At 38.1% G+C, this 26,609-nt stretch overlaps 2 protein-coding genes and 1 long non-coding RNA gene across 3 annotated transcripts; 2 read left to right on the top strand and 1 right to left on the bottom strand.

Moving 5' to 3' along the window:
- Positions 1 to 71: 71 nt before the first annotated feature.
- LOC106425370 lies at positions 72 to 2,751 on the top strand. Its single transcript, XM_022705712.2, has 7 exons — positions 72 to 572; positions 650 to 856; positions 939 to 1,028; positions 1,113 to 1,220; positions 1,294 to 1,893; positions 1,973 to 2,278; positions 2,372 to 2,751. The coding sequence occupies exons 1-7, from the start codon at positions 72 to 74 to the stop codon at positions 2,654 to 2,656; spliced, it is 2,097 nt and encodes a 698-aa protein (XP_022561433.2). The 3' UTR covers positions 2,657 to 2,751.
- A 16,096-nt stretch (positions 2,752 to 18,847) lies between these two features.
- LOC106425393 lies at positions 18,848 to 22,352 on the top strand. Its single transcript, XM_013866125.1, has 6 exons — positions 18,848 to 19,351; positions 19,657 to 19,999; positions 20,111 to 20,290; positions 20,423 to 21,138; positions 21,238 to 21,356; positions 21,695 to 22,352. The coding sequence occupies exons 1-6, from the start codon at positions 18,848 to 18,850 to the stop codon at positions 22,350 to 22,352; spliced, it is 2,520 nt and encodes an 839-aa protein (XP_013721579.1).
- A 2,468-nt stretch (positions 22,353 to 24,820) lies between these two features.
- LOC106425352 lies at positions 24,821 to 26,609 on the bottom strand. Its single transcript, XR_001285097.3, has 2 exons — positions 25,708 to 26,609; positions 24,821 to 25,378 (listed from the first exon to the last, which is right to left on the bottom strand). It is a non-coding gene; the product is annotated as an uncharacterized LOC106425352 (long non-coding RNA).

Below are 26,609 nucleotides of genomic sequence, written 5' to 3'. Positions count from 1 at the left end.
ACTGGTTTTGGTTTGATATCTGGATATGACTAGTAACTGTTTTTTTTAACGTTAGTTACAGGATAAAGATAATGGAGTACGGGATGATTCAACGTCGCAGTAAGCGCCAACGAGGACTAGATGCTAGCGTTGAACCACTTAAGTCTGGGAAGAAACGCACGTTATTGAATGCAATTGTAGACGAAGAGCAAACACAACATCAAGCAGAGCATCATACAGAAGAAGAGCATCAAGAAGAAGAGATTCAAGAAGAAGAGCTTCAAGGAGAAGAGCAGCCAAAAAAGGACTTCAGAAAAGATAAAGAAAAAATTCCAGAAGCTGCAGAGGACGAACATAACTCAAAGCCGAAGTCAAGGAGAGGAAGAGGACCAACCAGATTGAGTAGAGTTGCTAAAAATCCTGAGGATAAGATCGACATTGAATTTAACACTCTCGGTGAGCATATTGGAGATGGCTCAGTGCTACTTTCATCCTTTCTGGGTATTCTTGTGAGAGAGCATGTACCAGTGTTACTCGAAGACTGGAGGCAACTCGATGAACTTACAAGAGACACAATGTGGGAGGAAATTCAGGTATTATTTAATGTTTATACAAGTAACCAGTAGCATGACATGGCAATGATAAGTGATAATTTCTGATTTTTTTGTAGGCAAGGTTCAACTTGAAAGAACAATGGCAAAAGGATGCTATTATAAAACAAATGGGTGGTCTCTTCAGGGCATCAAAATCACGGCTGGTGGCCAATATCCGTGCTATAAGTAGCAGGGAAAAAATTATTAACTTAAAACCAAGCAATATTCCCTCTTTGGCAACTTGGCTAAATTGGGTGAAGAGCAAGAAAGGAGAAGATTTTAAGGTTGCTTATGTATACATATTTTCTCTAATGTTATGTGTGTGTATAGAGACAACGAAGCCTAATCTTTGGTTTTCTTTTGAAGAAAACAAGTGCCCACTTCAGGGAATTGCGTAGGAGTCAGATCCCGCACACTACAGGACGCAGAGGAATGGTTCGTCTAACTCATAAAATGGTATGTTTCTGTCATATAAAGTGTACAAGATCTGTAGTGAATTAAATAGCCTAATCTGGCATTTTCTGTTTCTGGTAATTGTAGAAGAAGCAGAGCAAGGAGCCTGAAAAGGTTACTAGAAGTAAGGTTTGGATTGAAGCACACACACATAAAGATGGGAGACCCGCGAGACCAGAATTTGAAGAAACCATTGTGAGCAATAAACTTCTCATGTGATGTCTTACTATATTTATATTCTCTAACTCATATCACATATTTGAAACAGGAAAAAATCAAAACAATTGATAGTGAGCTCGACTCCACTGCTAGCACGAATATTAAAGAAGATGCTGTGAGTAAAGTCTTAGGACAAGACAGACCAGGAAGAGTTAGAGGTCTAGGCCGAGGGATTACTGCATCAAAGTTAGCTATATTGGCAGCTAGAGACACACACGTCATGAAGCTTGAGGCCAAACAAGCAGAACTAGTGGATGTAGTTCGTGGCTTGCAGGAACAACTTCATAACTTGACTGAATCAAGGAGAGTTGAAGTTGGGTCTACCTCTGAAGTGAATACTGATGTTTACAAAGGGGGCCGTGGATGTCAGATTTTGGATTGGTGTGTAGAGGAAGAGGTTGTTATTGGGGAAGGAGAGTTTGTTTCATCTGACGCAGCGTACAAGATTGGACGCATTCCAATAGGTCCTAACACGGCTGCTATTATTGTCAAGTCATATGAGGAGCAAGAAGCAGGGCCACTATGGAGGCCTTCAGTAACTGTCAGAACACTGAGGCAAGCTGTTGGACAAGTTATCGCATGGCCAGTAGATAGGTTCATATTGGACAGTGAAATGGACTCTCCAACTCATAAGACTGCTGGTTCTGCGGTATGTATTTCTCGGTCTCTTTTGTTAAATTGTATGTGAAACTGAAAGTTGAATTTATTACTTCTTTTTTTCTACTAAGGTGACAAGTGATGATAAGATAAACATATATGATTGGAATTCAACTGGTGTAATTGTTACTGAGGGTCGTTTGTGTTCGACGGACCCAGATGATCTGGTAAACGACATCCCACTAGGTCCAGGTGCTGCTATTGTGAAGGTTGATGTGGCAGTTGTTGAAGATGCATATCAATGGAGACCAGTTTCTGATGAAATGTTTCTGATGAGTCATGCAGTTAAGATGAAAATCTCATGGCCTCAAAATAAGATTCAACAGATTAGTCAGCAAGCCATGAAGGAGACGATATCAAAGAATAGCTCTCCCAAGGTAATATTCTAAAGCCTCTCAGTTTTAAAGCTTAAATAATTAATTTCTGTGTTTATTGCCATTTGATGAACTGTCTCTAATTGTCATTTCTAGAGTGTAAGTCACAGCTCTGATAGCAGCAAAAGTGGTAAAAGAAAGTGCATCCTCTTAGATTGCGAAGGGTCTGGCAATAAGGTGGCTGAAGGTAGAGTTTTTTCAACCGATCCAGAAGCTAAAGTTCATTTTGTCCCCTTGGGTCCCAATGCAAGCAAGGTATGGGTCGATGTCGTTAAAATTGGAGAAGCACCTGTTTGGAGAGGAAATTCAGAGATTCAGTTCATTGATGATGCTTTAGGTGTTCCAATAGCTTGGCCTAATGAATTTCTCATTATCTGTTGAATTAGAGAATGAACTTGTCGTTGGATATCTTTTTATGAATTATGTATGATACTTTGGCTTTTAATCTGATATTTTAGTGTTTTTAATTTCGTTAATTAAATTGCACCAATACTGTCCTGGTTCTCGTTGTCCATAATATATAGCACATCAGTCAATAGCGAAAGTAATAACGCTACATTTACACAAAATTTGCAAGCATATAACTTTATAGTAACAAATAAATACCGCTATTATAAATAAAATAATTGCAGAGACGAACCGCTATCAAAGAATAAGATTACATAGCATTCTAAAAAACCGCTACAAAAAGTCTATTATTTTTGGTTGCGTGTTGGTTCATAGCGCTTCTAAGACCGCTACGATTTAAATCGGTAGCGCTTATCCGACGCTACTAATAAGGGATTTTCCTGTAGTGTCAGTTATTTTATTAGCAAGTAAGTTTACCATATTCCATCGATCCGATCTGCTATCATCTTTCCTTGCGCTGGAATCAGACCAGATATGTTGAGAGACTTGAAAACATCTCCTGTAAAAGGAAAAAAAATAGATTGTGTATAAGATGAGTAAGCTTAGAGACTCCAGACATACTTTAGCAATAAACAAGATAGATATGTAGACGCGCCTCAGTTCTGACCCTTATCTTCATCTGTTTGGTTGTGGTTTGTCAGATGCTCCGACTCTGAATCTATGTTGCTTGAAAGAGGATCAGTCGATCCTTTCCTCACCGTTCTCACTTGCGCTGATGTAAAGCACATGTGATATTGTTTTTTTCCCCAAGGCTACCTAAGGACAAAATGTGTTCAATTCAAATTTGAAGATCAAAACATAGCAAGAGACCGAAGCTTAAATCATTGGCTCTAAAATAATCAAAAGAATATAACTTTATCAAGTTTTAAGACCATAATACTTAGCCGCAGATATATTTTTAAGATCATAACTGAAAGCAGAGGCTTAACGGAGGTGAAGATGTAAACTTTTCTTATTTCATAAACTCTCTTACAAGATTCATTTGTTTACATTTGCTTATATAGAGAATGCTACTAGGTTTAGGATGTCTCCTCCAGCTCATCACATAGAGCTTGGAATCTATTAGTCGTTGCAATCACATGAGTTGTATGTGAGCTAGTGTTTGCTTTTACGGACGCCGCCTGCGTTGCTTTAACGTCAAGAGCTTTAATGTCTTCTTTGTCTTGTTCGCAGGTACGGCTTGGAGAGGAGACTCGTGCTGCAGCGTCGTTTTGCTTAAGTTCACTCTTGGGTTTCCACATTTGGTGAGATTTCGGAGTGGGCTTGGGCCTGTTACTAATAGGCCCCCTCAAACTTTGCGTGGGGGGAAGACACACACCAAGTTTGCCTCGAAGTCTTCGAAACGGTTCCAGAGCAAGTGACTTTGTGAAGATGTCGGCGACCTGAAACTTGTTAGAGATGTGCCGGACTTCAACTGCTTTCAGAGCTACACGTTCCCAGATGTAGTGATGATCTCTGGTGAAGTGCTTATTCTTGGAGTGGAAGGAAAGATTAGCTACAAGCATCACCGCGGAGAGGTTGTCGCAAAGCATAAGAGGAGTAGCAGGAAGTGGAATACCAAGATCCTTGAGCACCAGACACAACCAGGTAACCTCTGATGCTGTCTCAGATAGAGATTGATATTCAGCTTCTGTAGAGCTCTTAGAAATTGTAGACTGCTTCTTAGAGGACCACGAAACAAGATTAGACCCCAAATAGGTAGAGAATCCTCCAGTAGATCTGCTCGTAGATGGACAACCACCCCAGTCGCTGTCACTAAAGGCAGTCACACTGAAATCAGTTTGACGCGAGAAAGAAACGCCCATCGTGACAGTGCCCTTAATGTATCTAAGGATCCTCTTAAGGTGATTGAAGTCAGTGACTGAAGGAGAATGCATCTTCTGACATACATAATTCACTGCAAACTGTATGTCTGGTCTAGTCCGAGTTAAGTATTGTAACTTACCGGCTAGACTGCGGAAGTAGGTCGGGTTTGGAAAGAGTTCATCTTTCAGATTGCCTCGATTTAGATCAAGAGGCAGAGGGGTAGGCATAGGACTGCACTTAGCCATTTGTGCTACTGCTAGTCGGTCTTCAGCGTACTTTTGCTGAGACATGAACAACCCATCCGAGTGATGCTGGATTTGAATCCCCAGAAAATAGCTTAGCTGACCCAGATCTTTGATCTTGAATTGAGTGTTGAGAGCATCAAGTAGATCTTGGATTAACTTAGAGTTGTTTCCTATCACTAACATGTCATCTACATAAAGTAACAGAATGATAATGTTGTTACCTTTGATGCAGAAAAACATGGAAGGATCAGAGAAGCTGCAAACGAAGCCAAACTCCAAGAGAAAAGTGCTGAATTTGTCGAACCAGGCTCTAGGAGCCTGTTTCAGACCATAGATGGCTCTTCGAAGAAGACACAGATGATCTGGATGATCTTTATCCACAAAACCTGCATGCTGCCTCATGTAGACTGTTTCACTTAAATCGCCATGGAGGAAAGCATGCTGAACATCAAACTGACAATTTCCCATTGCATAACCGTAGCAGTATGCAGAACTAGTTGGATTGTCGCAGTACGTACCATTGAACTATAAGTATCCAAGTAGTCATCCCCTCAGATTGTTCATAACCTTTTGCAACAAGTCTTGATCTTCTTTTCTTTAGAGTACCATCTGCATTAAGTTGAGTTCGAAAAACCCATCTGCAACCGAGCACGTGCATCTCTTCTTTGTGAGGAACTAGAACCCAAGTTCCTGTTTCATGGCAGTTGTTGATCTCTTCTGCCATAGGATCATGCCACCTTTTGTCTTTCAATGCTTTGGTGACTGTTTTAGGTTCAGGATATGCCACCTTAGAAGTCATGAGGACATAGCGTGGATTTGGTTTTCGAATTCCAGCTTTAGATCTTGTAGTCATAGGATGACACGAAGTAGATGGTGCTTGCTCACTGACCGCTGGTGGTTGAACTGGAACAGGTGGTACAGGGGCTGAGATTGAAAAAGGAGCTGGAGCACTAGAAGATGAACCTCCAACGCTAGTTTGGAGAGGATGGCAATCTCTCTCAGTAAACAGAGGTATGACTTGCTCTGTTGTAACAGGAGGTTTCGGAGTTGTTGACGACTGATTGTTGTCATTGTTTTCTGACGGGTTTGCTGCAGGAAAACTCTGTTGCCATGCTGACATGAGAGGAGTCGACAGTTGATGTTGAAGGTGCTTGTACTTCTTTGCAAAGGGGTAGCTTCCTTCGTCAAAGACGACATGCCGCGAGATATATACTCTCCCAGTGGGAGGATAGAGGCAGCGATACCCCTTGTAGCACGCATTGTATCCCAAGAAAACGCAAGGTAAGGATCGCGGGTCAAACTTGTTTGCTGTGTAATCACGTAGAGTAGGAAAATAGGCACAGCCAAAAGTGCGTAAGGCTAAGTAATCTGTTGCTTTCCCATGCTGCTTCTGGTATGGACTCTTGTCTGCTACATCAAGATCTGAGCTTGGCAACAGATTGACGAGGTAGTTTGCTGTGAAAAAAGCTTCAACCCAATACTTGTGAGGGAGCTTGCTTTCAAACAGCATCGAGAGAGCTAGTTCTGTGACATGTATGTACTTCCGTTCAGCCAGCCCGTTCAGCCAGCCCGTTCTGCTGAGGCGTGTGAGGGCACGAAACATGCTGAGCTATACCATGATGCTGAAGATGAGCCAGAAACTTCGAGCTCATGAACTCTCCTCCTCCATCACACTGGAAGGTACCTATCTTGCTACTTAGTTGATTTTCGACAAGAGTTTGAAATTTACAGAAGATAGGATTCTGATTTATTCTTTAGAGGATAAAACCAACAGAATCTAGACCAGTGATCTATGAATATTACATAGTATTTAAAACCTTGACCAGGCAAGATTGGTGGAAGACCCCATAGATCACAGTGAATATGCTCTAAAGGTCTTGAAGCAGAGAAACTAGAAGCTGAAAAAGGTAATCTACTGCTTTTCCCAAGCTGACAACTCTCACAAATCCTCTTGGTACTTCGACTTATTGAAATAGATTTTGATGCAGAAAGCTGTTGGAGAACTTGATGATTCGGATGCCCCAGCCTCCTATGTCAAACCTCATCAGAAACTGAATGTTGTCTAGAGGAGATCAAGGTGCAAGCCGCTGCAGACGGCTCCAACAGGTACAGACCTTTAATGTTTCTTCCCTTTATCAACAACCTCTTTGTGCGCTTGTCCTTAACACGTACCCCATTATCATCAAATTTAAAGGAGCAAGGATAATCTGATGTAGCTTTTGAAACTGAAAGCAAGGATTTTGCAATGCCAGGACAAACAAGCACATCAGTGAGATGAAGTTTACCTGAGGTTGTGGCGATAGAGGCTAACCCAATATGAGTGATGGGGAGGAAGTTGCTGTCTCCGACCATGACAGTATCAGATCCATAGTAAGGTTGTGACTGCTGTAAGTGTTGAGGAGAGCTGGTGACATGAGCGGTGGCTCCATTGTCGGAGTACCAGTCAATCCCTTCTGAGTCAGTAACGTCTGTGATTCTCATAGCAGCCAAGGCTTGTGGAACTTCCTCCTGCTAGCTGAAGTCATAACGATGATAGCAGCGGAGAGCTGGATGACCGAGTTTACACAGATCTGACAGACAGGACAAGAGTCAGAATCTGAGTTGCGAGAGGAAGAGATCTGTTGATGAAAACCTCGACCTCGTGTGGAAAAGGAGAACCTCTTCCACGATAACCTCCGCGTCTGCCTCGGTTGTTTCTTCCTCGAGACGAGTAAAAGGCTTGTTCTTGACTCATTTGAACGAAAGAGAAGGCAAGATGAGGAGAGACTTCAGGGTTGGATGCATAACTTTGAAGACGTTCATCAAAGCTAACGAGCTTAGGAGTAATGTCCTCAAACGTCGGTGAAGGAACATTATCCATAGTGTTCTTAATGGTTGTCTTGATAGGTTCATAGTCTCTCCCGAGACCTCGTAAGGCAGAGAAGATCTTCATGGTCTCCGAGATGGGGTTTCCAATGGACACCAGTTGATCACTGAGGTTCTTTATCTCTGTGAGATAATCTGCCATCTTCTTGTTGGCTTTGCTTACAAACTGGAGCTTGAGTTGCAGTTCAAACATTCGAGAGTTTGATGGCCTGTTGAAGTGCTTATCCAGAGCTTGCCAAAGCTCACAAGAAGTGGAACAGTTCAGAACTACTCCTTGCAGCTGTTCAGACAGGGAACCAAGCAGCCAAGATTGAACCACTTGGTCTGTCTGAAACCAGAGTTCATGGTTTGGGTTCTAAACAGGAGTAGTAACGCCGGTGATGGAAGGTGCCATGATGGTGGGAACGGGTTGGGCCATAGAACCCATGAAGAAGCCATAGAGACGTTGTCCGCTCAAAAAAGATTGAAATTGTCGTTTCCAAAAGATGAAGTTTTGTTCGATGAGTTTAACTGTGACACAATGTATCACGTTGAGAGAAGGTGGTGTGTAAGGCTCAATATCCATGGCGCTCTGATACCATGAAAGCAGAGGCTTAACAGAAGTGAAGAGGTAAACTTTTCTTATATCATAAACTCTCTTACAAGATTCATTTTTTTACATTTGCTTATATAGAGAATGCTACTAGGTTTAGGATGTCTCCTCCAGCTCATCACATAGAGCTTGGAATCTATTAGCCGTTGCAATCACATGAGCTGTATGTGAGCTAGTGTACGGACGCCGCCTGCGTTGCTTTAACGTCAAGAGCTTTAATGTCTTCTTTGTCTTGTTCGCAGGTACGGCTTGGAGAGGAGACTCGTGCTGCAGCGTCGTTTTGCTTAAGTTCACTCTTGGGCTTCCACACTTGGTGAGGTTTCGGAGTGGGCTTGGGCCTGATTACTAATAATAACTTGTCTGGACAAGTATGCCTAGATGGCATCCACAAGGGTCAGTAATAAGATGAATTAGCCCAAGTTGCCATTTTTTTACCTTATTCTCGTTTTTGAGATAGAAGGTGCTCTTGGTGCTTCGAAGATGCTCCTTTCATGAATGACATCAGGCTGAATGGCTTTGCAATGGGTATCCTTAAATTCTTTGACTTTAGTGATAATTTCTCCACAATTTTTTAGCCGCTGGCTAACTTTAGAGTTCTTGGGTTCTTGATTTTGAACTCTCTAACTCTAGGAGACGGGAAGCTATATTTCTCTCTAGTGATCGTATGAGTGTCCATGAATGTGAGAAGTCAGAGTCTGCAACATGATCATTGCAGGTCATACACCCAGCAGTTTCTGCAAGCCATTTATTAGCTTGGACAATTCGTTGTATGTCTTCACCAACTCTGGCCCGGTCCTACTCTTTGCTTAAGCCACCTCCTCCAACCCTTGAATTTCAAGATCCTTTTCCGACAAGGTGGACTTGAGCTCTTTTTGTCCATATGATAAGAGGTCTAACTGATGCTGCATCTAGTAACACTATCAACAATCGCGAATAGCTTCTTTAATTTACATCATATGAACTCTGAGTATCTAATTCATTCACTTGATCCACTGGAATCAGGTTTCCCTTTGTTTCTGCAACTCGAAGAAATAGCATGTAAAGTGGTAAGCATGTTAAGAAGTTTTAGAGAACTGAGGGATACAACAAAAGAGAAAAAACTACCTTGCTAGCTCTTGCACCAACAGTTTATCATATAATGTAGAAAATTCACTTTCTTTTCATGCAATATTTCTTGGGGAAATTGCCAAAAATGATTCAAAACTTGATTTTGAATACAAAAGTGTACCACAAATTCAATCAAATGCAAAAGTAACCCAAAAGGCTAGTGAAATTACAACAGCCTCCTTACGACTAAACAAAAAACATCTATTGAGTTTTACCATTATAACCCTCCGCGTGAGAAGACTTACAAAGAAGTAGATCTTAAAAATTATTTAAATTTTTTATAAAAAATATATTGATGGGAAAAAAATTGAAATCATGTAATAATAAACATTTCTAAATGATGTAAATTTTTTTTACTAAAATTGAATTATTTTCAACATAAATGAGTGAAAGTAGATTAACTCATGATAGTCTTTGGTTTAGAGTTTGATAACATATGTTATAATATTGTTGGTATATTTAGGGTTAGATTTTGAAATCTTATCTTTTGTTTTTTTTTTAAATTTTTTGACCTATATGTGTTTAGTGATTATCTAATAATTTGTTTTAACACTTTATAAGTATCTTAAAAGTTAAGGAAATGTTATTTTTGTTTAGTTATTTGATTATAGGGTCTGGAAGACTCTCAATAAGTCTTCTGACATATCCCACCTAAATTTTAGTAGAATTTAGGGTTCCCGCCTAAATTTTAGAAGAATTTAGGTTTTCCGCCTAAATCGAAGTCTTCTAGAAGTCTTCCAGAAGTCTTCTAGAAGTCTTCTAGGGGAAGTCTTCTAGAAGTATTCTATGGGAAGTCTTCTCATGTATTAGATCTTAAAAGTAATTAATAAATTTTATAAAAAAATATTTTGAAAGAGAAAATATAAAAATCATGTATTAATAAACATTTCTAAATGAGGGAAATTTAGTTTTACTAAAATTATATTATTTTTAACATAGATGAATAGATGTAGATTGAGTCATGATAGCCTTCGGTTTACGGTTTGGTAACATATGTTATAGTATTGTTGGTATTTTTAGGGTTAGATTTTGAAATATTATCTTTTTAATATTTTTTTTAGTTTGACATATATGTGTTTAGTGACTATCTAATTATTTGATTTAAACACTTTCTAAATTTCTTTTAAGTTTAAGGAAATTTTTTTGCTTAGTTATTTGATTATAGGGTCTGGAAGACTTTGGTTTAGGTTTAGTAACATATCTTATAGTATTGTTTGTATTTAGGGTTTAATTTTAGAATCTTAACTTTTTTAAAAAAAATTGATCTACATTTGTTTAGTTTTGTGTATATTAAACGCTTTATAAGTTAATTTTAAGTTTAATGAATTGTTTTTTGCTATCTAGTTAGTTATTTTATTAGGTTATGGTTTGAAAAACTTCTAGAAGACTTTCCAAGAAGTCTTCTGACATATCTATGCCTAAATTTCAGTGGAATTTAGGTTTCCCGCCTAAAGCGAAGTCTTCCACAAATCTTTCAGAAGTCTTCTCATGTATTTGATTTTAGGGTCTAGAAGTTCTCTTAGAAGACTTCCCAAGAAGTCTTCTGTATCGAAAATATTTAACCTAATTGAAATTTTTGTCTCCATATATAAAGAAAATTTACACATTCTCTTTCTTCCTCTCAAATGGCTGCAAAAAAATATGTAAAGTTTCTCACTCTAAAACTCTCCAACCTCTCTTTAATCTCTTTGAACATCAAAACACTAAACTTTAAATCTATTTCTCATTTTTTTCTTATGTCTTCTCCCTAATTTATCTTCTTTTTTCAGATTTTTCATTACATGGTTCTCATCTTTCACTCATTCAAAGGTAGATCTATAAATTTGGATATGTATTATTGTGTGTTTTATATATTAGATTCTAAAATGCTATAGATTCAACTTAATGTGACTGTTTCGTTTATTATTTAAGCATAAAATTGTATTTTTAAAGTTTTTCTCTGTTTTGAAGTCATTTGAATGTTTTTCAGTCTGCAGGTTTTTCAAATCTAAGACAGACTTTGATAGACTTCTCAGAAGACTCTCGGAAGACTTCTCAAAATACTTTATGCAAGTCTTCTAATGCATTTTATGCTAGAAGACTTCCCACAAAATCTTCAGGAAGTCTTCCGGAGTCTTCTGCCCAAAGTGGTACAAATTTTGGATTTGTATTTTGTGTGTGTTTATATATTAGATTCTAAAAAGTTATAGATTCAACATAATTTGATTGTTTTGTTAATTATTTAAGCATAAAAAATTATTTTTGAAGCTTTCTCTCTTTTGAAGCCATTTGAATGTTTTTGAATATTCAGATTTTTCAGATCTGAGTCAGACTTTGGAAAACTTCTTAGAAGACTCTTGGAAGACTCTCGGAAGACTTCTTGGGAAGTCTTCTAATGTATTTTATGCTAGACGACTTCACACGAAGTCTTCGGGAAATCTTCCGAAGTCTTCTGCCCAAGGTGGTACAAAGGAATGATGTAAAGTGGAGTCCAAGCTTATCTATGTGGAGGAATTATATCTAGCTCCATGTGTAATAGTTTTGTTTATGGTCTATTTTATGATTTGTATGTGTATTATTTTAGTTGTGAATTCTTTTGTAAACTTGAAGAGATGTTAATCAAAAGAATTTGATATATATTTTCATGTTTTTCCCAAAGTACTTGACATTATTGAAGTTATTGATACAACATACCAATAAATTTTTTAAACCATTCTACCCTCTCATAACAAAACATAATAACACAAAAACTTAGTCAAATTTACTAAAACTAAGAGAGAAGACTTCACAAGAAAACTTAGTCAAATTCACAAAAGATGATAACTTGAAATTTTAAGTGAAAGTTAAAATTTTAAATCTAATGTAAATTAAAAATTATACCTTATAATCTAAAGAGACACATTAAACCACATGATTTGATATTCTTGAAGTTACTTAACACTTTTGAAAGTTAAAAGCATACCTTAAAGTTACTTAACACTCTTAAAAATCTTACATAGAAGACTTCTCGAGAACTAATCTAGAGAAGACTTCTTAAGAAGTCTTTTCGGATTAGCTAGAAACATTAGTAAACATAAATATTTGAAATCTCATGACTATCACCAAATAAGTTATGAATTTCATCCATGAGCCTCAATATTGACTAATACACATGAATTAATAAGAAAATATTAAAAATCATTTAAATTGTAGAAAAATGAAAGTTTATTAAACATTGACGTAGAAGACTTCTATGGAAGTCTTTTTCGAGAAGACTTCTTAAGAAGTCTTCGATTTAGGTCATTTTTGCAATTGCAAATTTACGAAGGAAGACTTCCTAAGAAGTCTACTCTACAGAAGACATCTTGAGAAGTCTTCCTTTGTAAATATTGGCTTAATTTTGAATTTGAAAAATTCTCAAAAATGTCAGAGAAGACTTTTCGAGAAGTCTTCTCGGATAAACATGTTAGTTTTGCAATTGACTGAAGTTTGTCAGAAACTTGACTTTTTATAGAAGACTTCTCGGGAAGTCTTCTCGGAAAAGACTTCTATAGAAGGCTTCTCTCGTAACCAAAAGTTTGACCAAAACCCGGAATAAAATTTGAGAAGACTTCTCAAGAAGTCTTCTCATTAATATTAAATGTTTCACTATTATTTTTCAATTGCAAAAGTAACCCACGCAGACTTCTTGCAACCGTGAGAAGACTTCGGGAAAACTTTCAGAAGACTTCTATAGAAGTTTTTTCGGAGAAGTTTTCTATAAAAAGTCAAATTTCTGACAAACTTCGGTCAATTGCAAAACTAACATATTTATCCGAGAAGACTTCTCGAGAAGTCTTCTCTGGAATTTTCGGGTTTTTTTTCTTAATAAAGGAAAGTTAGAAGACTTCTAGGGAAGTCTTTTTTTATGGAGAACACATCTAGCGAAGTCTTCTGAAAGTCTTCCCAAAGTCTTCTGAAAGTATTCGCGAACAGTGCTGAGAAAAAAATGATTTCATATCTTGAGTCTGTGAGATTACTTGTTTTGCTTCTCCAAGTACCCAGAACTTCACTGCAAAAGCTAAGAAGTCGTTAATGACCACGAATCATGAGCTTCAATGTCTCTATGAACCTTACAAAGCTTGGAATCAAAATCTTAGTTTTTTTTTGGATGAATTTGAAAAGAGAGTGAAAGAAATGTGTTTTGTGTGCATAAGTAATGAGATATGAAGAGTAAAAATCAAAAATTTGGTGCATTAAGAGCTTCAAATTTTGGTGCGTTAATGACCACGAATCATGAGCTTCAATGTCTCTATGAACCTTACAAAGCTTGGAATCAAAATCTTAGTTTTTTGGATGAATTTGAAAAGAGAGTGAAAGAGATGTGATTTGTGTGCATAAGTAATGATATATGAAGAGTAAAAATCGAAACTTTGGTGCATTAAGAGCTTCAAATTGGTTATTCATGGTGGTTAAGTGTATTGATGGCAATGACAATATTATAAATACTTGGTGAAGATGAGGATGATAAGGTAAAATAATCATTTGCAAAAAAGGAAAGAAAAAAAAATGTAATGGCATTTTCGTGAATAACTCAAACTTCTAGGGTGAATAGGAAAAAAAAGTTTAAAAAAAACATGGGTTATTTTTGTGTTTGACTTGAAATTTTAGGTCATATTTGAAAAAATCTCATATTTCTTTTTCAGCTTTGGGATTTTCCATCTGAAAGTGTTTCGTTTAGAAATATTTACATATGGTTTTGGTAAACAAAAAGCATATAAGTATTAATAATAGAAATATCACATATAAATATTAGTAATATAAAACAGCTTAAAATAGCATTAAAAATACTTTTATTCAAAATATAAAAGTAATATAAACTAGCTTAAAACACTTTTTTTGTTTGGATGTATTGATTAGAGTTTAGACTTTAATATTTAAAGGATAGAGTTACTGTAGATGTTGAAATAGAGTAATTTAATTGTTTTATAATTGACATTATCTTAGTAAAATAAATTGTGTGTACCTATTTTTGTAGTAATAAAATTTTTCTGCTATTAAAAGCAACAAACATATACATGGTAGACAAACAAACCAAGGTATAACCACCAAACTCTACACCTCTACCGTTACTTATCTTACGAACAATTACCAATTTGCTGTAAGGTAATAGGTAAGGCTGATGAAGCGCAAGGTTGTTGAGGTCAGTCGTCAGGTGATGAGTTGCGCCGCTATCCAAGATCCACCTGTTCGGATTGTACTGAGACGAAGTCGCAAAGTTCGCACGCGGATTCCAGGAAGCATGACTATAGGACTGACCGGAGGAGGAGCCGTAACTTTGGAGTTGCGAGCAATGCTGAGAACTGTGTCCAAACACGCCACACAGTTGGCACTTTCCTTGGTATCCACGGGTTTGACGGTTGTCAGGACGTGGAGAGAAGTTCTGTGGTGGCTGCCAGTTTGTGTTGCGGTTGTTGTTGTACTTGTTGGAACCTCCAAAGCGCTGCTGATTGCGGTTGTTGTTGCTCTGTTTGTTACCATTGTATGTCACCGCATTCGCTGAGATAGAGACCGGAGATGCTACATCAGCAGTCTGAAGCTTAACCTCATGGTTTAGAAGACGCTCATGTACTTCCGTGAGAGATGGTGGTGTATCACACCCTTCAATCTGATCAATGACCACTTTGTATTCCTCTGGAAGACCTTCAATCACATACTCAATTTAATCTTCATGATCCAGAGATTTACCTAGTAAAGCGATTTGATCAAACCGGGTCGTCAGTCCTAGAAGGTAGTGATTGATGAAAACTCTCCTAATTTCCTTCCATCAGGTCAAAGATCTTGCTGGTAGTTGGTCTAGCCATTTTCTGGCGTCACCCTCTAAGGAAAATGAAAAGAGTTTACAGCGATTGTATTCGTCATTCATCATGTCTTCTAGGTATACGATGTGATCGTGTGGGTGTTCCGAGACGGTTCCACGGAATGGATTCTGACGTACCAAGATTAGGTATTCGCGGCTAAGCCCGAATTTCTTGATATCGTCCTTTGGAAGTTTATTGGCTGACCTATTGGAATAGGTCCTGGCAGGATTGAAGTAGTCTTGCAAAGGCAATTTCACAAAATATATCTTTTCGCCAAAATTGTTTTTCCGTAAAAACCACCGGATTATATTTTCCGTCAAAACCGCTAATAAGTTTTACGGTTTATACACAAAAACAAGTTTTTCTTCAAAACATCATGTAACAACATATAATAGCTCGTTTTTTTAACGCTGGATAATTATGTTATTATAAACTATGGGAAATATTACAGAAGATTCTACAGCCGTCAGTTCATCCACGCTTGACGGTACTCCTTACGACATGCTGCAGATCTCTTGTAAGTTTTTTCTCCATTAATTCGCATAATTTCGCACTCTGGGGATTGAAACTCAAACCTCTTGGTGTAGAATCATAATTTTTCGTTTATTTTTTTATTATTATTATTTTATCTCGTTTATTTTGTGCCTAAAGTAACCAAAATAAGCTATTTATCCATTTTATTTGAGATTAACTAGGTCGGACATATTTAGATGTTTTAGCTCTCAAATTTATAAGCACTACAACCACAATAGATACATTATGTTTAGGATCAAAGATATATAGAAAGTGTTTAAAAACAGGAATGATTTAGATAAAAAGGAAAATATTTATTCTATTAAAAACAATCAAAACATATTATGAAGGACACAAGATACTGTTAAAACTCAACTCACTTGACTTAACCATAACTCACTTCAACCCTTGGTATTTATTACAGGATTTAAGGAATATTATTTTACACAATATGGTGCCGCATACGATATAGGAACAATGCCTCTCCGATCAGCCGAATTCTACAATCTATGGAACAACTCCTATGTCCATAAAAATAACTCCCAATACACACCGACTAGTTGTGTTGGCCTCCACGTGGTGACGTGCTGGGCTTCACCTTTCTCTTGATCTCGTTTATGGCCTTTTGATCCCAAACCCCGGTTCCTATTTCTTTTCCTATAAAACAAAATTCAACTTCAAATACTAATTAAAAAGACGATAGAAAAAGTTTCTCATGATTAGAAACTTACCTGTATTGAGAGATTGGTAATCGAATGGTAATCGGGCCAAGATTGTGTTTGATGATGCAAAGAACAGTAGAATCATCAAAGTTATTAAACGAACCACATACATTTTTTGTTTGGGTTTTTTTTTGTAACTGTTGTGTTGGGGTTTTGATGCACTTGGTTTAAAAATTATAACTTCGTGTATTTATATGTAGAGACTAAGGTTAGGTATGTTACGCGTTAATTTTGAATTTAGACTAAGGACATGTTGATTTGGTAAATTCGTTAAACACGTTAATTTAAATTGGTCCAACTTCGTGTTATAGATTAAGGTGAAGATGCTTTTTTGAACTATTAGTATGAATCTGAAATTGGTCCAACTTCGTGTTTTTTCTCCTCTACAATATAAACTAGAAAAGAAAAAAAAAGAAGTTAAACTCTCTCTGACTCGGTTACTAATGCACTTTCGTTGGGCTGTTCCCGGCGGTACTTCCGGTCTGAAACTGTCGTCTCCCACCTCCGGTGATATTCCCCCTGACCCGCCAGATCCCTCCTCCACTCTTTCCCTCAACCAGTTTCCTTTTCTTTCACCCAACTTACCCAAACAAACTCGTTCTAGATCTAACTCAAAGTCAAACCCTAATCCAAACTCCTCGGTTACTGCTGTAGTCGGCTCGGCCACAGCTCCCTCCCTTGACAATAGTGAGCCTCCAACTGAAGCTTCTATGGTCAAAACCAATGTTCCCTTGCTGGGATCCAATCATATTGTTCCCTTTTGGAACACTAGATACTGTCTCCTCTCTTGCGACAACTTTGTTAGCAACAAACCCAACCATTCTCCCAGATCCTACTCTCTCTGTGACCAACCTTTCAACCAAACTGGTCCCTGGATCTGTTCTCATTCCAACGACTCCTCTCTCAACTTCAAGCCTCCCTACTAACTCAGTTTCTCAACATCAGCAGTTCGTTACCCTCCCCAAAGGTACCTCCCCTCTCATTTCAAACAAAACTTCCCCCCCCCCCTTAACCGCCTACCTCATATTCCTCCTATCTCTCACATTCACACTACCCCTCCAACCCTTCTCCTACTTTAGCTGACAAGCTAAAAGCTAAGGAAGATAAAACCCTGAGACGCTTGGCTCCTGTGTCGATCTCTGCGACTGGGCGCCCTCGTGTGCTCATCCCTGACTCAGTGTTTGAAGAAGGAGCAGAGCTTCACAACGACTTCATCATTTGCTATTTTAATGGAAAACATCCTCATTTCAATCAAATACAGAGCGTATTTAACCATATGTGGGGTAAGGGTAGAAGGCTAGAGATTCATAATAACCCTCTCAATAGATCAGCCATTGTTCGCATTCCTAATGACTTCTTGAGGTACAAGATTCTTGATAAATGCATCTGGTACGTCGGGGACTCTATGTTTCATACGGCTCAGTGCTCATCTGCTCACTCCTCCTCCACTCCTCCACTGAAAGCAATAAAATTTGGGCTCACTTGACAGGTGTTTCCCTCGACCTGAGACATCAATAGGGGCTTAGTCTGGTGGCTGGTTTAGTAGGTGATCCAAAAGAAACAGATGAATTTACTACGAACATGGTCAGTCTTACCCTCTCCCATGTGAAGGTTGAAGTGGATCTTACTCAGCCCCTGCCGAAGATTGTAGAATTTGAAAGGCATAATGGAGAAGTTGTTGAGGTGCTTGTTGATTATCCATGGACTCCTCCCACATGCTCTCACTGTCATGAACTAGGGCACATCCTCAAGAGTTGCTTACAGTTCACACCTCCAGTAAACGTCCAAGATGATTCTCATGCCAAAGGAAAGCAATCAGTTCATAAAACTCCTGCTAAAAAGAATGGTAAGCAACACATAAAGGTTGCAAAGAATGGCCAAAACGAAATCTATGTACCTGTGCCAAAAGCCCGAACTGATGCTTCTTCCTCTGGTCCTATGGATGTGGAAATTCCTCCTTCTTCAGCCTTAGACCCTAAACCAATTGACCCTCCTCCATCTTTTACCTTCTCTCCCTCCTCCTAAGCCCCGTACTTCCGCAATCCTTTCAACTGCAACCCTTCCCTGTGTGTTTTCCACTCCTTCAAAAACTACCAAACCTTCCCTTAAAAGAGCCAGATCCTCTCTTTCCTTATCACCTCCATCTACTTCTTTCACCGATGACCCTCCACCTACTTTACACCCAGTTTCAACTTCCTCTTGCTTTTCCCTTGGTCCATTTCCAGCCTTAAGTTCTGATCCCTCTCCTGCTACTGACACCCCTCTTGTTGTCCAAACTCTTTCCTCAAACCCCTTTCAAATCTTAAACTCTCTATCTTCTGACTGTTCAGGGTCTCTACTTCCCGTAGTAGACCAAATTTTCCACTCTTAAATGAGTGAAACTATTTTTTTTGGAACGTCCTAGGACTAAACGTCCCGGATAAACATCAGACTTTTATTAATTGGCTTAGTAGTCATAAACCCCTTTTTGGTGCCCTTTTGGAAACACATATAAAAGAACTAGCCCTTGGCCCTTTATGTCCTCTCTCTGCTATGGCTGGAACGTCACTTCAAATCACCAATGTGATGAGGATGGTAGGATTATCCTTATCTGGAGAGACCCTTTGAAACTACGTGTTCTCTCACAGTCTAGGCAAGCAATCACCTGTGAACTCCTGCTCCCATGCCATCAACCCTTTATCTACACGGCCATATATGCTTCTAACTTGGCTGAGGAGTGTAATGATCTATGGGTTGAGCTCCTGCAACTGCACGCTACACTTGACCTTGAAGCAACACCTTGGATTATTGGAGGTGATTTTAACCAGATTCTATTTGGATCGGAGCACTGTGCTATAGCAGACAACATCAATTATGCTCAGATGTACCAATTTCGGGACTGTCTCCATCAAATGGTTGTCTTTGATTTTCGGTACACTGGTCCCCTACTAACATGTACCAACAAACAAGATGACTCCCTAGTGGCAAAGAAGTTGGATAGGCAGCTCATTAACAGTCCCATTATAACGGCCTTCCCCCATGTTAGTGCTTCATTCCTCCCACCCCTCTTCTCTGACCATTGTCCATATCTTATTGACCTAGCCTTTCAACTACCCAAAACTGGAACCCACCCTTCCGATTCCTAAACTACCTAACTAAACATCCAAACTTCACCGAGGTGGTGTCTGATGCTTGGTTTCAGACTGGAAGTATGGCTATAACACTCACGGGTTTATGCTGGAAGTTGAAATGCATCAAGAGTTTTTTAAAAACCTTAAACAGAGAGAATTACTCAAATATCCAAGAAAGAGTGAGAGAAACTAACAGTTTGTTACAAATCGCGCAGGTACGAGCACTGGAAGATCCCTCCCCTCAGTCTTTTCTTGAAGAAAAACTCCTACATGACAAATGGAACTTCTTGCGTCTGTTGGAGGAAAGCTACTTTAGACAAAAATCAAGAATCAATTGGCTGCAAGAAGGGGATCTCAACACTACTTACTTTCACAGAGTCTGTCAGGCTATAGCATGCTTCAACGCCATCAGATCTTTCCTTCTAGCCTCAGGTGATGTCATCACTGATCCTATTGAAATGAGTGTCCCCGCGGTGGGACATTTTAAATCAGTTCTTGGCCCTGACTTCCTCCCCCGTCCCAGTTTGGTCTCTCCCCCGGAATGGTTCAGAGCAATATGTAACTTCAGATTTTCCCTGCAGCAAAAAACATATATGCTAAAGTTGCCGTCTAGTGAAGAGATTAATAAACCATTCTTCAAGCTAAATTCTAACAAAGCGCCATGACCAGATAGGTTAACTTCGGGCTTCTACAAAGCTGTTTGGTCCATCATTGGGGAAGAGGTTATCAACTCGATCAACCATTTCTTCTACTCGGCTTTTCTCCCTGCAACCACTAATTCAACTATACTATCGCTAGTGCCAAAGTTTCCTGGAGCGTCTCAGATTGTAGATTACAGGCCTATCGCATGTCTCAACACCATTTACAAGGTGATCTCTAGATTGTTGGTAGCTCGCCTCAAACCTATTTTAACCGATTTAATTCTACCAAACAAGACTGCTTTTGTTAAGAATAGGCTACTAGTTTAAAACATTGTGCTAGCGAGTGAGTTGGTGAATGGGTATCATAAAGATAAGGGGAAGAAGAAGGTTACCCTAAAAGTGGACATTGCAAAAGCCTTCGATACGCTCTCATGGGACTTCCTTCTCGCTTGCTTGGATGGCTTAGATCTCCCTCCCCTCTTTGTTGGCTGGCTAAGGGCTTGTCTTTGTACAACAAACTACACTTTAGGATACAATGGGACTATCAATGGGTATTTCAAGGGAAGAAGAGGTCTAAGGCAGGGGGACCCATTATTTCCTTACCTCTTTGTAATTGCTATGAACTGTCTCTCCTTAATGCTCAACAAAATGGCAACGGATGGGTATATGGAGTATCATCATAACAATAGAAAGATCAAACTTACCCATCTCTCTTTCGCTGATGATCTCCTCATTTTCATTGAAGGCTCCATTGAATCTGTCCAAGCGGTACTACAAACCCTCCATGAATTCGAGCTCAGATCCAACCTAGCAGTTAGCTATCAAAAAACAAGTTTCTTTGCAACATGCCTATCAGAAGCAGAAATATCAGCTATTCAAGTCTCAACTGGAATGAAATGTGGTACTCTACCTATGAAGTATCTTGGTGTGCCGCTTTGTACTACGAAGCTTACTCTCGCCAATTGCGAGCCCCTGCTCCAGCAAGTAAAAGCGCGCTTCTCCTCTTGGCCGGCCAAAGCCTTGTCCTTTGCTGGGAGATTGCTCTTGATCAAAACTGTGATATTTGGAATCACAACCTTCTGGTGTTCCTCTTTCATCCTTCCAAAAGCATGTATTAACAAAATAAATTCACTTTGTGGGTTATTCTTATGGAAGGGAGAAACTGAGGGGCATCACTCCGCAAGAGTAGCTTGGGACAGAGTCACGTTAACTAAGGAGCATGGTGGGTTGGGAGTTAAATACTTACTTGGTTGGAACCGAGCTTGCTCCCTGAAGTTGGTGTGGCTGCTCTTCTTTCGCCCTTCTTCGGTATGGGTTTCCTATTTCAAAGAGATCATTTTAAAAGGAAATATTAGCAACTTCTGGACAATCAAAACCAGTTCATCATATTCATGGTTGGTGAATAAGCTTATCAAGACTAGAGACCTCTGTTATCCTCTGATAAAACGTTGACTTGGTAACGGTATCTCAACGAGCTTCTGGTTTGACAACTGGTCCCCGTATGGTTGCCTTAACGTGTACCTCAATGGTGATGTCCATGATTGGGAATTCGAAAAACTGCTACTTTGTCCTCTCTATACTCTGATGGAAATTGATCACTGCCTCCTGCCAGAACAGAAGAGCTTTTGGAAGTTCAGATTCATCTCACAACTGTCACCCTATCACAAGAAGAAAATTCATATGAGTGGGTAATTAATGGAAAATCAAGGGACAAGTTCTCCACTGGATCGGTCTACGCTTACCTCAAGGGTGATGTAGCTATTGTGGCCTGGTCTTCACTGGTTTGGAGCTCCTATGGGATTCCACGCCAAAATTTCCTCACTTGGTTAGTCATTCAAAATCAATGCCCAACAAAGGACAGACTTCTCAGTTGGGGACTTCAAGTCGATCCTCTCTGCCCATTGTGCAATGTGGGTCAGGAATCTCGTAACCATCTCTTCTTTGACTGCTCGTTCACTTTCCAAATCTGCTCCGTGATGGCTGCTCGTTGTGGCTTCCAAGCGAGACCTAACTGGGATGAAACGGTAATTAGTCTACAAAATTTCAGAGGGAACAAGAACTTACGTAGACTGTTTCTCCTGGCATGGCAGTCGTCGATCTATTCTATTTGGAAAGAGAGGAACATGCGAATCCATCAACAGGTGTTCCGATCAACTGATGCTATCATCACTCTCTTGGACAGGCTGATTAGAAACCAAATTCAGAGCTTTAGGGAATCAAGGCCACGCCAAGCTTCTCTTTTGATGCAACTATGGTTCTCAACAGAATGATCTCTTCCCTCTCTCGGTGTCTCTCCGACTTCGGTCGTTGCAAGGAAGACAAAAAATCTTCCTACTACGCAGGGCTTGGTTACTGGGCTATGATGGGCCTCCTTAGTTCTTTAATATGTGTTTTCCTCTCTTATTCTTACTGGGCCAAACTCGAACAAAACTAAAGTCTAGGGACTTGTATGATTTTATTTCTTTTCTGTTTTAATATGAAAGCATTTTACAAAAAAAAAAAAAAACTAGGTTAAGATCTTCGCCTTGCGCGGGATGAACATTATATATATAAATTATTTTATGTATTATATATTACATATTATGAAGTAATAAATATATATTGAATAATTAAAAAGTCAGTAATTATTACGTATATAATTAAATTGGTGCAAACATATGGTTTTTTTTTATTAATTGTATCTATTATAGAAAAACTTTAAATTACTGATAACAAAATTTTCATTGTGTGATTAATAGTATTAATCACTCAGGAGCTCCCAGTTCTCATTCAACATTCATTCATAGTCTTTATTCTCCCTTGTCATCCTTCACTGCTTTTACTGTTGCTTCATATGCTTCCTGCTTTTGACTACTTGTCTTTCCCTCCTTGTGAAATCAACTTCATATCAATTAATTTGACTCACGCTTCTTTTGCTTTTTAGAATCTTTCTCTGTGCGAGTTAGAACTATTTAAAAAATTGAGTTGTTAATATTTGTTCAAAGATTTTATCAAAAAAAAAAAAAAAATTGTTCAAAGTAATTTTTAAATTAAAATATTTATGTATTTTTAAATGGTATATATTTTAATTTAAAACTATATATATATATATATATGTATATCTGTGGATATCAATCATACATGTTTTCCCCTTCTAGGACTAATATACACTTCAGCATATGTGAACAAAATTCAAAATAATGAACCAAATTACATGCTACTGGAGGAAACTTAGCTCATGTAATGCTTCTTCAGTGTCTCAATTGTGCGAACTCCCTTACTCTTTGGCTAATTCTTGTGCTTCACCGAATTGAGATAATATGGGTCTTTTAGTGCTACTAAAACCAACAATCATATACATGGTAGATAAGCAAACCAAGACATAACCACCAAAATCCATATCTCTGCCATTACTTATCTTACAAATAATTACCATATGCAAAAATTAGTTAATTGCTGTTCCAATTCGACTTTGGTTACTCCAAAGTTTTCAATATATTGTAAAGCATACATAAAGTTGTATACGTATCACCCATGACATTTACAAGCATTCTTGTTTGATCACAAAAGATAAGGGTTACATTATAAACACAAGTGCCATGGAAAAAATGGACAATAAGGATTTTCCCAACCATGAAGTAAGCACAAGTGCCATGGAAATTGCGGAGTATAAAATATTTTGTAAAAATTTAATTATAATTTACTCTCTTTGTCTCACAAAGAAAATGAATTAAGAAAATTTCAAAATATACTAATAAGTCTTTTTTTAATGTACGATCAAATAAATGAAAATGAGTTAAAAATATATTGGTTATTAAAAAGTCAAATATATAAAATTACATTGGACACTCATTTTCATATCTACATTTCTATTTCCAATGTAATTTTATATATTTTCTATGTATTTGACTTTTTTGTATAACCAATATATTTTTGTTTAATTCATTTTCATTTACTTGATCGTACATTTAAGTGTTAAGTGTCACAAGACTTATTTTCATTTATTTGATCGTACATTAAGTGTTAAGTGTCACAAGACTTTTTTTATAACCAAGTTTCTAATCCTCATTTTCATTTATCTGAACTTAATTAGCTCATATCACCGAGTGTTTATTGTAAGAAAGTTCCACATCTTTTTCATGCCATTTCTCTTTTTTCAGCTTTGAGATTTTGCAGGTGAAGTTTCAGTTGTTGGCAAAACGCTTCCGTAGATCCCACCTTGGTTTTGGTTTAGATCTCATTCCAACACAACCTTTTTCTAGAGCGAGTGACAAATGCTTCTTTTAGTCTGTTCAGATTACAACAGCAGCGGCATTACTTGTTGTCTCAAAGTACCTAAGAGTAGTACACGCCATCTCTGCGGCAAAAGATAAACCGTATACTCTCCTGGGGCATTCACTTATATGAAGCTTCTGTAGGTGTTCAGTTGATTCAGTCTCACTACCGTTCTCATTTTTCTGGAACTGAACCAACTCTAGCTAGGAGGTCATTTCACTTCCGGCTGCAGCTCGCTGGCACCGATGACAAATCTTTTTGTAATACAAGATATAGTGCTTTCCTATCCACGAACAATATCTTTGCGCACTCCTGACCAGTGACTCATTACGACCCATGACATTTGTTACATCAGCCTTAGCCGCAAGTCACATTTTTTTGCGCATTTTCTACTGAGATAACAGTAAAATTTCAGATTTAAACAAACTTCCATGAATCTTCTCAACGCGAAACCTGTCATCTAATTTGTTTAATCTGGTGTCTCTTTAGTTGAAGCTTGAAACCTTTCATTGGGCCTGCCTATACAACTGGTTCCTTACATCTTCATAACATCAACTAGTATAATGTTTTGGTCGTAACACAACATTAAAAGAGAAAGCTTGAGATTATTACCATATAAGCAGCCCTTAAAGAAGAATCTCTTAGAGCTTTTGGCAAAGGAAGAAAAACACGAAAGGATAAAGCACCACTAATTTACAACACAGACACTAGTCTTCCAACTCGATCTCCATGTACTTTCAAGAAAACCTTGGTCGCCTCTCATCAACCATTCCAGAATCAGTAGCAACAGCTCCAAAGATTGCTCTAAAGGCAGCACAAAGGATGGCCGAGTTTGAAGCATCAGTCTTGGAAGAAACCCTAATAACCCTCTCTAAACCCAACCGGTGTCCGTCGAGGGCACAAGAGGAATTCACATTTGAAACCTCTGCTATCAAACGGGTCAAAACTTTGGAGGAAATGTCGATATCTTTAGCAAGGGACTTAAGAGAGACGGAGGTCTCAATGAGATGGGTTCCAAAGATAGTGAGGGCTTTGTTGTGCTCTTGAGAGAAGGAAGCATGAGTCATATCACGACGTAGAAGGTTGATGACACACGAAAAAAAAGAGTCAACTTCAAAGAATACAGATATGACAACTTCATTACCATATGATTCCTCTAGCCAAATCATCCTAAAGTTTAGTGATTCATTTTTGATTATTACAGACATTTTGTAACCAAATATAATCTCAAAGCTCAGTGATTCAACTTGATCAACATCATAGAGATTATTATTATTATTTTTATCTTAAAGCTAAGTGATCATCACAGAGATACATCAACTACTCTAAAAATCTTTATCAAAAGAAGAAAAAGTGATAATAAGTTGGTACCCAATTTGAGTTTGCAGCGTTGCAAGATCCGTAGCGAAGGTTGAGGGGGATGATTCGATCCTCTTCACTTGTTGTTGCGCCAACCTGCAAGACACGACCCGAACAAGGATGAATGAAACGACCCCAAATTAAGAGTAGTTTAGGGTTTTTGAGAAGAGAGGAGACGGAGAAAACTGAGAATAGAAGATCCCGATGACAGTAACAAGAAGCAAAGTGAAACGATAGTTGAGCCTTTCTTTACCACCCACCGTAAAATACCGCTCTCTGCATCCGCCGCCGGAGAGTTAACAGATTTATCAAAGTAAAATTAATTAAAAGTGAAATTTTAGGCTCTTGAGAATCTCATTTATAAGCGATAAAGCACACATTTATAAGTAGTGTAGTTTAGCTTTTTGTTTTTGCTTTACTTTCATATTTTATTTCTTAGTTTTAGCTTAATAAGTATTGTTAGTTAAGTAAAGGTCTCAAAACTGAAGTATTTCTGCCGACACCCGATTACAAAGAAGAAAACAAAAAGAAACTAAATTGTTACTCTAAATAGAGTGACTTCTCTCTAAATTTAACTCTAAAAAAGAATCTTTTTAAATATATATTTTTTTTTTTTTTTTATGATTAATACTTTTTACTTATAAATTTACAAATTGGTCCCTTATATTTTATTTTTCATAAAGTTCTTATAAATTATATATTTATATCAAACATTTATTATCTAAAAAATTACATTATATTAAAACATAATACATTTAACTTAAACATCACCATTAGTAGGCCTCGGACGGATCGGTATCCGGGCAATTTTAAGATATCCGGATCCGGATCCTTATCCGGCGGATCCATAATTTTACTATCCTTATCCGGATCCGGGGTTCGTGGATATCCGGGTGTCGGATATCCTTCTAAAA

Source organism: Brassica napus, chromosome C7 (assembly GCF_020379485.1).
Source record: "Brassica napus cultivar Da-Ae chromosome C7, Da-Ae, whole genome shotgun sequence".
In the NCBI taxonomy this organism is placed as follows: Eukaryota; Viridiplantae; Streptophyta; class Magnoliopsida; order Brassicales; family Brassicaceae; genus Brassica; species Brassica napus.
The sequence above is the reverse complement of the archived record's forward strand: the minus strand, read 5'-3'. Positions and strand labels throughout refer to the sequence as shown.

Coding starts and splice junctions, on each gene's coding strand:
- LOC106425370 (XM_022705712.2), top strand. CDS start 72: ATGGAGTACGGGATGATTCAACGTCGCAGTAAGCGCCAACGAGGACTA. Junction 573..649: donor CAATGTGGGAGGAAATTCAG/GTATTATTTAAT, acceptor ATTTTTTTGTAG/GCAAGGTTCAACTTGAAAGA. Junction 1,029..1,112: donor TTCGTCTAACTCATAAAATG/GTATGTTTCTGT, acceptor TGGTAATTGTAG/AAGAAGCAGAGCAAGGAGCC.
- LOC106425393 (XM_013866125.1), top strand. CDS start 18,848: ATGTCCTCTCTCTGCTATGGCTGGAACGTCACTTCAAATCACCAATGT. Junction 20,291..20,422: donor AGATTACAGGCCTATCGCAT/GTCTCAACACCA, acceptor ACATTGTGCTAG/CGAGTGAGTTGGTGAATGGG. Junction 21,139..21,237: donor GATTGCTCTTGATCAAAACT/GTGATATTTGGA, acceptor TTCTTATGGAAG/GGAGAAACTGAGGGGCATCA.